The following is a 12,820-nucleotide window of genomic DNA, read 5'->3' on the forward strand; positions in this document are numbered from 1 at the left end:
ATAAGATATTGAGTATAAAAATCAATAAAATTCATTGATTAGAAATTTGGTATAATAATAGGTATAATACACAATAATATCAATTGGTTAGATACTGAGTATGATAATCAATAGCATCCATTGGTACGATATTGAGTATGATAATCCATAATATCTATTGATAAGATATTGGGTATAATAATCAATAAAATCAATTGATCAGATATTGAGTATAAAAATCAATAACATCTATTGATAAGATATTGAGTATGATAATCAATAACATCCGTTGATAAGATCTAAACAAGGAAATATTGGGCAAACTGGTCTATATACCGGGAATAATACATACTTAAAAACATAAATTTTTAAGATCGATATAACAAAACGAAAACAAAACAAGATTTTTCGATTTAACATTTGTTTTCGCCCGTTTATTTCATACCGAATATGTTTTTGGACTTGTGTATTTTGTAGTTTCATCCTTGCATTTATGGTACTGGTTATGTTTTCACTCTCGCATATTTGATACTGGTTATGACCGCCCTCGTATATTTGATACTGGTTATTACTGCCCTCGTATATTTGATAATGGTTATGACTGCCCTCGTATATTTGATACTGGTTATGACTGCATTCGTATATTTGATACTGGTTATGATTTTGCCCCCGTAAATTTGGTACTAGTTATGTTTTCGCACTTCTGTATTTGCTACTGGTTATGTTTTAGCCCTCGTATATTTGATACTGGTTATAATTTTACACTCGTATATTTTATACTGGTTATGACTGCCCTCGGGTAATCTTTACTGGTTATGTTTTTGCCCCCATACATTTGGTACTGCTTATGACTGACCTCGTTTATGTGATACTGGTTATGTTTTTGTCCTCGTATATTTGATACTTGTTATGACTGCCCTCGTATATTAGATACTGGTTATATTTTTGTTCTCGTTTTTTTGATACTGGTTATGCTTTTGTCCTCTTATATTTGATACTGTTTATGCTTTCGTCCTCGTATATTGAATACAGGTTATAACTGCCCTCGGATATTTGATACTGGTTATGCTTTTGTCTTCGTAAATTAGATACTGGTTATAACCGCCCTCGTATATTTGATACCGGTTATATTTTTGCCGATACTGGTTATGTTTTCGCCCTTGTATATTTTGTACTGGGTATGACTGCCCTCGTATATTAGATACCGGTTATAACTGCCCTCGGATATTTCATATTTGTTATGATTTTGCCCTCGTATGTTTGATACTGTTTATGCTTTTGTCCTCGTATATTGGATACTGGTTATAACTGCCCTCGGATATTTGATACTGGTTATGCTTTTGTCTTCTATTGTTTACTATTGTTGCCCCTTGTTCTCGTGTTTACTATTACGTTTACCAAATAACGATGTTGATATACGCTGTGTCATATAGGAGATGGTTTTACTGTCATCTCAAAATCTAATATAGGAAATGAATTTCATTAAATATGCAGTAAATGCAGATAATAAGGAACTTTCAACATACAGTCAACCATAAATTGTCTTAAATACGTTGTTATTTCTTATGTTACCAGTCCCATTGCTGAATTAAATCACGAGCACGAAGCTTTTCCTGATCTGGTTAACATAGCTCTCTTGGGAACCAAACCTATCCTCCTTAATATGAATGTAAACTACCATCCATATTACAGAAGTCCTAATCTAAAGAGTATTCCAGTTATTCTCATGACTCCTCATTGTATGGTATTGGATCACTTAGGGAGCATTCATGATGATGTATAATGAATGTCGTTGCAACAACTGTAATGCATGCCATAAACTGTTCAACAGGACAAGAAGACCAGCTCGCTGTGTATTAGATAGATCCAAAGATTTCATGATGACTGGAAAACGTCACCCAGTTCTCACAGAATACAAAGTAAGTAAAAGGTATAGTATTGCCATGATGCCGGACAACCTTCCATTCCTTTAAGTTTACAAAGTGATAAATTATAGGCTGTTTCTGAAAAACGTTTACATAATAGAGTAAAATATCGAGTCTATCAGCACATATACAGTGCGCCTTGTACGCATTGTAATTGGAATTACTGTTATATTTTACTTATAATTCAGTCTTGGTAATTGTTGTTACATCGATACCAAGATTTAAACGATATCCTTCTGCTGTACAAGTTTGATTGACGGTGAAGGTGGTGGTAATAGACAAACCTTTAGGTATCAGTGGTTAGATATTGACACAGAAGGATCTATCCTTTTTGGATCATTTTATTTTACAGGCTGGATTCAAGAACAATGGTAAATTAAAAGCGGTCAAAATGAAGATTTTCGTTGATGCTGGCTACTCTGTCGATATGACACCATGGGTAAATGATCTTCTAACTTGACTTTAAAGTATTAATTATGATAAAAATGACAAGTACACTATCATATTTCATCATGTATGTACCAGTTTGAAAACTTTAAACATGTCATGGTTGTTCATTATCCTTTTCTCAGTAGTAACATTTATATTTCCTTATTAGGAACATTAACCTGTCAATTTCCTCCATTTCAAAGTCTCGTTTAAGTACATGAATCTCGATAATAGGATTAATAAGTGAGAATGTTCATTGAGCAAAGTGCTGCAGAGATTGACAGGAATATAAAGGACGGACGGTACATATAACGCTTGAATTTATCGAGGTGTGAAAACACGTGTGGGAGAGGCAGAGTGTACTTTTTATTGGTTGGCTTTCTCTCTTTTCTTTTCTTTTTTACATTGAAGAAGCTACTGAAGATGTTGATGAGTTTCAACTGCCGTCGATATCATAGAATTCATGAACTTATTATTTGTATGAATTGAAGGTAATGGACAAGATCATGCTCCATGTGGATGGAAGTTACAAAATACCAAACTACAGAGTAGAAGGATATGTCTGCCGGACCAATACTCCGTCCAACACAGCCTTCCGAGGATTCGGGGCACCAGAGGGGGCCTTCATCATTGAATCACTCATAGCAGATTTTGAGACAACTCTTACGGTACCTCGTGAACAGGTAACGGGGTCTGAATATGCAACTCATTATTAAAAAATGTATTATCATTTTGAAATAGGTAAGTCGAATAAATCTACATACACTGATTAGTCTATGAACAATTGACTTCTATTCATTTGATTGGTTGTAATGTAAGTTGGTAGGTGAAGGCTTAGTAATTTGTTACACCTGTATCCTAGAAATTATATTGATGAGACGGAGAATATTTGAATAAGGTGACTTTTAAAAATTGCATTTTATCATTTGCAGCACATGTATGAAAACGAAAGTGAATGCCAGAGGCCAACTAGAAAATAATTACAATTACAAATGGTTATAATATTTATCTCAAAGACATGTTTCATGAGTTATACTGTTTTGTCTTAAAGATCCGATCGACTAATTTGTACAAGGAAGGAGACTCTACACATTTCAACTCTATCTTGACGGACTGTAATGTAGAAAAATGTTGGAACGAATGTATGGTTCAGAGCAACTTCGCTCAGAAGAAGGAGGACATCAAACAGTTTAACAAGTAAGTAGTGTTGCAAAAGAAAATATGTAATACATGCGGCTTATAGAAATGACAATGTGTAGCCAGATTGAAGGCAGGTTTTTTTTCTGATATCATCACTAACTGAAAACATATTACTAAAACATTGATGTGAGAAACTAACCTATATGATACATACCAATACTATTCCTGTCTGGTACATTAACGTTCAAGTTTATGAACTTGACTCATGGCATCTTTGGTGTCAATGTCAGAAAAGGGCAAAGTTCGCTTATAATTACCTGAGCAAGAGAGGATCGTCGGAGAGTTTGAATAAATGAGGTAAACAAAATTACGGTAAACGAGAATTTGCCTTCATAACAAAACATGTTTAAGTTGTCAATATGTAGGAAGATCAGTTATCATAGACTGGTCAAACCTATCTTATATCGATTAATTATAACATTGTTATATCATAAATTATATTGAAGATACATTAATGTTTATTCTATAATTCATTCAAATTGCTTGTAAATAAGTAAATATCTTAATTGTCATTTACTTTGCAGTTCACATGTATGGAGAAAGAGAGGAGTAGCAATCATGCCGTCCAAGTGCGCAGTGTTATACCCAACTAAAGAAGAAAATCAGGTACTCAAGTATTGAATGATACATCTAAATACTCACTATCATACCCAATACCAGCTGAAAATTTCACAAATATACAGGTATAACTCTATGACAGACATAATCCACACCTTATTGAAGATATTAAGTAATAAAAGTGTAGGTTCTCTATGAATTATTTTATGATGAATCCATACAGCAATTAGAAAATACTCTGAGCGTTATCATTGGAACCGTCTCTTTAATCCAATATTGATGATTTATAAAGTTAACTTAAATAACTTCTGCATTAGACAACAATTGTATGATTGATTACTAGGGATGTGCCCTTGTGAACGTGTACCTGGATGGATCAGTACTGATATCACACGGTGGAATAGAGATGGGACAGGGACTACATACTAAGATGATACAAGTATGTGTAATTTATGTTACACAAATGTGCTTTCTACTACATACTGTTTGATTACATAACACCCTAAACATAAACGTGTTATGATTCTTGTGATAAAACAACTAGCGGGGCTGTGATAAGAAGTAGTTCCCTGTTGTTGTTTGAATTGTGACGTAAAAGATTCATGGCGTCATAAACATTATTTCATCAAGCATTGAGTGGAACTGGTGCAATTATAGTTTTCTACAACATATTTAGGTCATAGACAGAATCTTTATTGACTTTATCTGATATGATATCTATGAAATCTTTATTAACTTGATCTTATATGATATTTATGAAACACTTCACGGATTTTCAGAAATAAATTTCTCGTTTCACAACTGAATACTACTTTGTTACCATCTCTTGGATAGAAAAGCAAGGTGATCATAGATACGTATCGTACAAAACTTGAGGTAGCCATACCTTTAAATTGACCAGCTTTGAAATTGATTGTCGCTGCACTGCAATTCTCAAGAGTAATGCATCAGTGAGTAGTTGGTCACATTTTTCCTGGCACCAATCAAATAGCTAGCATCGTGTCATCAATATTACCATAACCAGGTATGCAGAGAGAGCAAGTGAACGTTACCCCCGGAGTATCGATGATATATATATTCCAGGTGTGTAGAGAGCGAAAGTGAACGCTACCCCCGGAGTGTCGAGGATATATATATTCCAGGTGTGTAGAGAGCGAAAGTGAACGCTACCTCCGGAGTATCAAGGATGATATCAACCTAACGCATATATTTAAAACTGCCGCAATAAAACTTGTCCATATCAAATGGGCTATGTACTCATTTTTGTTATGTTCTTACTTCGCTATTCCTTGTGTAAATATTGATTTATTGCCCTTTGATTCATTTTAATAAAAAAAATTGTCATTTCTGTTTGGCTTGTGATAGAATGAATTGCATAAGTATTGTCATATAAAAACATAATGTTTTGTAAAAGTATCGGTTTTTTTTTTAATTTTCTAAATATACTGTTTAGTTATTTGAATTGCTTTAAAGCATAAATCATGGTAAGTGTTAAAACCTTTAATCACAACTTCTTTTGAAGCTAAAATAATTTGATGCATTATGAGTGTTGATACTTATAGGTGGCTTCCAGAGCTCTCGACATTCCTATGGATAACGTGCACATTAGTGATACCGGAACAAATATCACTCCTAATTCCGTACCGTCAGCGGCAAGTGCTAGCACCGACCTTTACGGGGAGGCCGTGCTGGTAAGTCAGTCTCTATTTGTGGTATTTTATACCCTAAGCAGCAAGTCTGATGATACAATGCTGGTAAGCCATTCTTTATTTGTGGTATTTTGTACCCCAAACAGTAAGTTTGATGATACCAAGCCGGTAAGTCACTCTCTATTTGTGGTATTGTATACCCCCAGCAGTAAGTTTGATGTTACCATACTGGTTTGTTTTGCCCTCATGATAGGGTGTATATGCAGGAACAAATTAAGCTTGAGGAAATATTGATAATGATATATATCACTTCATTTCTAGTTTAATAATTCTTAAATACATATGAGCCTTCGTTCTAACACACTCTACTTATAGTTGTATTAATATTAACAGAATGCATGCAGAACACTCAGGGAAAGACTGGCGCCATTCCAAGAGAAAAACCCACAAATTTCCTGGCCCAATCTGGTATGAGCTACATTAATTATCATATGAACTTACCGTTCTGACTAAATTTCATTGCCGAATACAATATACCTACGTAAAATAACATAATTTTCTATTCAATACGATAGTGCTAGATTGATAAAACAGCTCCAAACTTCTATCTCCTAGGTTCAGAAAGCTTTTCATGAACGAGTCAGCCTGTCAGCTACCGGCTTTAGTAGGTAAGCATTCATTCCAAAAGCCTGTCAGCTACCGGCTTTAGTATGTAAGCATTCATTGCAAATAATCTGTCAGCTACCGGCTTTAGTAGGTAAGCATTCATTGCAGATAATCTGTCAGCTACCGGCTTAAGTAGGTAAACATTCATTCCCAATAGTCTGTCAGTTAATCGCGTCGGTAAGTAATCATACATTGTAAATAATCTGTCTGGCGTTGGTTAGTAATCATACATTGTAAATAATCTGTCAGCTACTGGTTCCGTATGTAATCATACATTGTAAATAATCTGTCAGCTACTGGTTCCGTATGTAATCATACATTGTAAATAATCTGTCAGCTACTGGTTCGGTATGTAATCATACACTGTAAATAATCTGTCAGCTACTGGTTCGGTATGTAATCATACACTGTAAATAATCTGTCAGCTACTGGCTCGGTATGTAATCATACACTGTAAATAATCTGTCAGCTACTGGCGTTGGTTAGTAATCATACATTGTAAATAATCTGTCAGCTACTGGCTCGGTATGTAATCATACATTGTAAATAATCTGTCAGCTACTGGCTCGGTATGTAATCATACATTGTAATTAATCTGTCAGCTACTGGCTCGGTATGTAATCATACATTGTAAATAATCTGTCAGCTACTGGCTCGGTATGTAATCATACACTGTAAATAATCTGTCAGCTACTGGCTCGGTATGTAATCATACATTGTAAATAATCTGTCAGCTACTGGCTCGGTATGTAATCATACATTGTAAATAATCTGTCTGGCGTTGGTTAGTAATCATACATTGTAAATAATCTGTCAGCTACTGGCGTTGGTTAGTAATCATACATTGTAAATAATATGTCAGCTACTGGCGTTGGTTAGTAAGCATACATTGTAAATAATCTGTCAGCTACTGGCTCGGTATGTAATCATACATTGTAAATAATCTGTCAGCTACTGGCTCGGTATGTAATCATACATTGTAAATAATCTGTCTGGCGTTGGTTAGTAATCATACATTGTAAATAATCTGTCAGCTACTGGCTTTGGTTAGTAATCATACATTATAAATAATCTGTCAGCTACTGGCTCGGTATGTAATCATACACTAAGGTATTAGCTAGTGTTCGGTATGTAATCATACATTATATGTCAGCTACTGGCTCGGTATGTAATCATACTGTAAATAATATGTCAGCTACTGGCTCGGTATGTAATCATACATTGTAAATAATATGTCAGCTACAGGCGTTGGTAAATAAATATACATTGTAATCATACACTGTAAATAATCTGTCAGCTACTGACTCAGTATGTAATTAACATTGTAAATAATCTGTCAGCTACTGACTCGGTATCATACATTGTAAATAACCAGCAGAAGAACAGCCATATATACAAAAAAGGACAGATAACAGTGATATCTTAACTAAATCTTATGAAACGATGATTTTATTTAATCAAACTACTAATAATAATGCTTAATTTTGTTATGATTATCTAAGATGTATGATATAACCAATTCAACACTTACTTGGTGCGTGTGTATTATATTGATAGAGTTGGAACCAATCATCGGGACTTTGAGAAGGGGGAGGGCGACCCTTATAACTACTATTCATTTAGCGCGTGCTGCTCCGTCGTGGAGATAGACTGTTTGACAGGAGAACACCAGGCAAGCTGATTATATTATAATCAATTAAAATTTATCAATAATAATATATCTGGAACCGATGAAACAATCTTCAATACGTATCCAGGTTATAAGGATATTTAGTATTTGTTTGTTTTGCTTTCAGGTGCTAAGTACTGATATTGTGATGGATGTCGGTAAAAGTCTCAACCCTGGTATAGACATAGGGCAGATAGAGGGCGCCTTCGTACAGGTATTTTAGAAAGTTCTATACATCATTCCATTCTGATAATAGAAATTCCAACATTACTTTTGAACACATTTTAACACAATATTGTCGCATACTGTCGTATTATATGACATGTGTTATAATCGTGATTAGACAGAAAAAGAAAACCTACATAAATATATATGTACGAAGCCAGCTATTTCTTAATACTTTTTTAATTCTTAATTAGTTCTTTAATAAGATTTGAAATATAATAATATTTCTTTTATTACTTAATTGGTAAATAATGGACTTCAAGAAGCATCGTGCTTAAGACCAATTATTTAATTACAATGTATTTTTTAAAGATAGGAGATATATGTTTAATCTGTGTATTATAATCGGGGTGTTAACTGGTTGCCTGTATTATAATTATAGTCTCCTTCCCTTGTGTGTATCGGTCTATTTTATTATTGCGGCAGGGATACGGGTGGCTGACATCAGAAGAGATTGTAGTGAAAGCAGATGGCCGGTACAACGTTACCGGACCAGTTGATTACAAGATTCCGAACGTCAAGGATATCCCAAGGGAAATCAAAGTGTCACTCTTAAAGGATTGTCCCAACGAGAAAGCATTGTATTCTTCAAAAGTAAGAACAAATGATATCCAATTACAGCATTTTGATGAGGTCGATGCATTTTAAGGACCAGGAAGAAAATATCGATTCCATAACAAGAATGACTGTTAATAAATTTTAATGAGCATAAATAATTATTATAATGTTTACCTCTGAATGGAAGCAATGCTTTATTTACTGTGTGATTAATATCCACGCACAATATATTATGACATTGGAGGCAGTCGCGTCGTTGTAAAGAAAATCATTTCATATGAACTACTTATGCATCAAACTTTCTTCTTTGGAAAGCTATTGTGCTATAATACAAATTGAAGAACGCGTGTTAACTCATTTGCTTTGATTTAAGTTTTTTTTATATTCAACCTATAACAGTGTTACCGCATTCCAAATTCAAATTTGGCGATGTAAATGTCACTTATCATTTATTGTCGGAAAAAAATATTAAACCCACCCATTGTTTGACATTTTCGTCAATATAATGAACCGATAGGATATTTACCTTTTATACAACAGAGCTACACAAAATATTGCGAGTTAAATTGAACAATCGGGTATTTTGATCAGTTAGAACGAATTTTCATGACGCAAAAACTATACTTGATATAATGACGTCAGACAAAACGACGTCATTGAGTGATGACGTCTTAAACATTGTTCTTCATATCACTATACCAATGGGAATTTTTTCGGTAAGGTTATATAGTGACAATACCAATACAAATCAAATGGGGAAATATTGATTTGAAGTACTGAAAGATACATGCATATAAGGTTAACCTCAGGATACTAATATTGTTTATTTCATGTTTTATATTGTCATATCACAACTTATGATATTGGTTTTACTCAGGCAATTGGAGAGCCACCATTACTCCTCTCTATATCTGTGTATCTGGCCCTGAGAGACGCCATTAACACTGCTAGGAAAGACGCTGGTCTGTCTCCAGTATCCGGTCTGGACATCCCACTTACTGCTGAAGTCATACGGTCTGTTTGTCCATGAATTTTAACATGAGATGTGCTGCTATAGCATAGACGTGATGTGATGTTTACATGTATATTAAGAGGAAACAACAAGTAATGGAACTTTTGGAAGTACTTAAGATACACGAAGTCACGAAACACATTAATGCTCTGGTATAAATGTGTTTGTTACTGAAATATCTATCAGCTGATAATTACATAATTGGAACATGTGTGTCACTGTAATATTCATCATTCAAGAGGATGTTGTTATAGGGAAAGCCATGTAGAAGTACACAGGAGGACCAGGGCAGGCAGATACGTATATAATGTATATAATTAATCACAACTTGATTAGGGAAATCCTCGTATATACAATACAGTGTAGACCTCCCAAACAGATACCATACTTTCTTACTACCACACTGTCCAACTCACATATATCATATCAGTCGAACCCGGTTATATTGAAATGCTCGGGAAATGGAAAAATACTTCAAATTAACCGGTTTTCAATATAACCGAGATCCAGCCAGTGGCCGACATATTTCAGTGCAGCGCTACGTCAAACAACACACCATTGTTCAATATAGTTAATCGACATTTTACTAAGTCAGTATTTACAATCGATTCCAAAATGATAGTAGTTTCATAGGTTTATTAGAAATAATGTTAAATTCGACGGGGGAAGTATTCGACTGTTGCTTGTTTTTGTTTATGTTGAGTTCGCGGATACACATTAGAACAGTTTCCGGTACATCCGGGCTACTTTCCAAGAACTACTGTCTGAAATCGGACCTGTGCGTCGGTGATAGATGGATTTTCATGAATTGGTTGAGGGTCGTTGTCAATATCACTGTTCTGGTTACGGTGTTATCATTTTCTGTCAAATCCCTAAGAATGGCCTCGTCATTTGTAATTGTCTCGCGTGTAGTTAAATGAGAGTCAATTTCGATGTATATACATTTGTATGTAACAGAAGCCAAAATAGGCTGTGTCCCTCAAGGTATACTTGTAAACAAATACAGATTCATGCACATAACGAACGCATTTAATGATTAAAAGTCACAATTTATCTGTATTGTTTTGATCGGACGCACGTACCGTAATGGCCGGTAAATTAAACGATATTTCAATATATCCGATTTCAAATTAAGTGGGTTCGACTGTAATAACAAATAAACAAAGAGGTTCTTCTATATATAGTTTATTAGTAAAAAATATCAAAACAAACAACAAATACATAACTAAATGGTCCAAAGAACTTGATTTGGTGAAAGACACAATATGGTGGAAAAAAATTAATATAATCCCATTTAAATCCACCATAGACTGTAAACTTAAATGGTTTCAATACAGAATAATACATAGAATAATTAGTACAGATAATTTTTTACATATGATCAACATAAAAGGCTCCCCTCTCTGCACTTTTTGCAACCGTCACATTGAAAAAAATTATGCATATGTTTTGGGAATGCAGAATAGTTGAAATAGTTGATTTTAGTTTAAATTGTATTTTATTTGTGATTCGATACAACATGTAGTACAGCAACATAAATGAAAATGATCGGATTCAGAAACAAGTACAGTGTACTTATATTAATAGTTGATTTTAAAGACAACTAGAACTATACAACTACAAAATGTTGATGTACTATTGGGTAAATTACCCAAGGAACAAGAGTTAAAATATCTCAACACTTTACTTCTATTAGCAAAGTTTCATATTTACAAACAAAGACTTAGAATCTGTCTTCCTAATATAAATGGATTCAAAAACGAATTAGATATCTACCTGAAAATAGAAGAAGTAATATTTAGAAATAAGATGGAGTACAATAAGTTTGAAAATAAATGGTCCATATAAAATAGATTTTTCTCTTACTGACTATACACCTTTTATCTGTATAAGTATATATATATATATATGTATTCAGTAAATGTGTGAAAGTGAGTGTGAAAGCTGTATTAAATGTTGTAAATAATAAGAAAAAAAATCCTTTATTTCTTGTTTTATTACTATATTCACTAATTACCTTATATAAGTACATGCCATGAAATCAATAATTAACAATAGCTACTTTCATTAGCCTTTTTATATTATATACAGATCCAGATATAGCTTTTAATCAAAGGGAGACAAGTCTCAAAATAATACTCAGGTAGCTTGCATTTCTGCTGTTTCTTAAAACCAGTATATATATTCTATACTATGCAACACCTCCAGTTTATACACATGATGATCAACTTACTATACATATATATGTACACTTATCAACCTCTTAATACTGTAAGCTATATATAATTCAACAATGGTACATATTTATCCAAATTGTTCAATACATACTTTATTTCTATTAGCCATTAAACATGGTTTCAATATATATACATGTACGCATTTTCTAAAATGTTGCTATTATGTATACCAACTCATTGTCACCCTTAAGCTTGATGCTCTTCTCAAAAATGATATTGTGCTGCTGTAAAACTGTATCTATAATTGATGGTTTTTTTTCTATGTATTTCATGTACTTGTAATATGCAAAAGGATGAATAAAAAGACTAGTTATCTCCAATGTTGTTTTCAAACTTTTCATTAGAGGATATTCGCACCAACTTAGCTTTGTCGGTCGTACAAATCTAGGTCAAAGCGCCAACATCCGCCTTACCAAGGTAGGTCAAATTGACAACACCGGTCATACAAATCTAGGTCAAAGCGCCAACATCCGCCTTACCAAGGTAGGTCAAATTGACAACACCGGTCATACAAATCTAGGTAAAAGCGCCAACATCCGCCTTACCAAGGTAGGTCAACTTGACAACAACGGTCATACAAATCTAGGTAAAAGCGCCAACATCCGCCTTACCAAGGTAGGTCAACTTGACAACAACGGTCATACAAATCTAGGTCAAAGCGACAACATTCGCCTTACCAAGGTAGGTAAAATCGACAAAATCGGTAATCTAAA

The 12,820-nt window shown here is 33.9% G+C and overlaps 1 protein-coding gene across 1 annotated transcript; it reads left to right on the forward strand.

Moving 5' to 3' along the window:
* Window positions 1–2,833: 2,833 nt before the first annotated feature.
* Window positions 2,834–12,427, forward strand: LOC117335517 (xanthine dehydrogenase/oxidase-like). Its single transcript, XM_033895557.1, has 11 exons — window positions 2,834–3,016; window positions 3,385–3,530; window positions 4,058–4,139; window positions 4,435–4,530; window positions 5,654–5,782; window positions 6,134–6,208; window positions 6,356–6,408; window positions 7,964–8,078; window positions 8,203–8,289; window positions 8,727–8,894; window positions 9,736–12,427. The coding sequence occupies exons 1-11, from the start codon at window positions 2,840–2,842 to the stop codon at window positions 9,886–9,888; spliced, it is 1,281 nt and encodes a 426-aa protein (XP_033751448.1). The 5' UTR covers window positions 2,834–2,839; the 3' UTR covers window positions 9,889–12,427.
* The last annotated feature ends 393 nt before the right edge of the window (window positions 12,428–12,820 follow it).

The sequence above is a fragment of the Pecten maximus genome, chromosome 10, assembly GCF_902652985.1.
Source record: "Pecten maximus chromosome 10, xPecMax1.1, whole genome shotgun sequence".
NCBI classification, from domain to species: domain Eukaryota; kingdom Metazoa; phylum Mollusca; class Bivalvia; order Pectinida; family Pectinidae; genus Pecten; species Pecten maximus.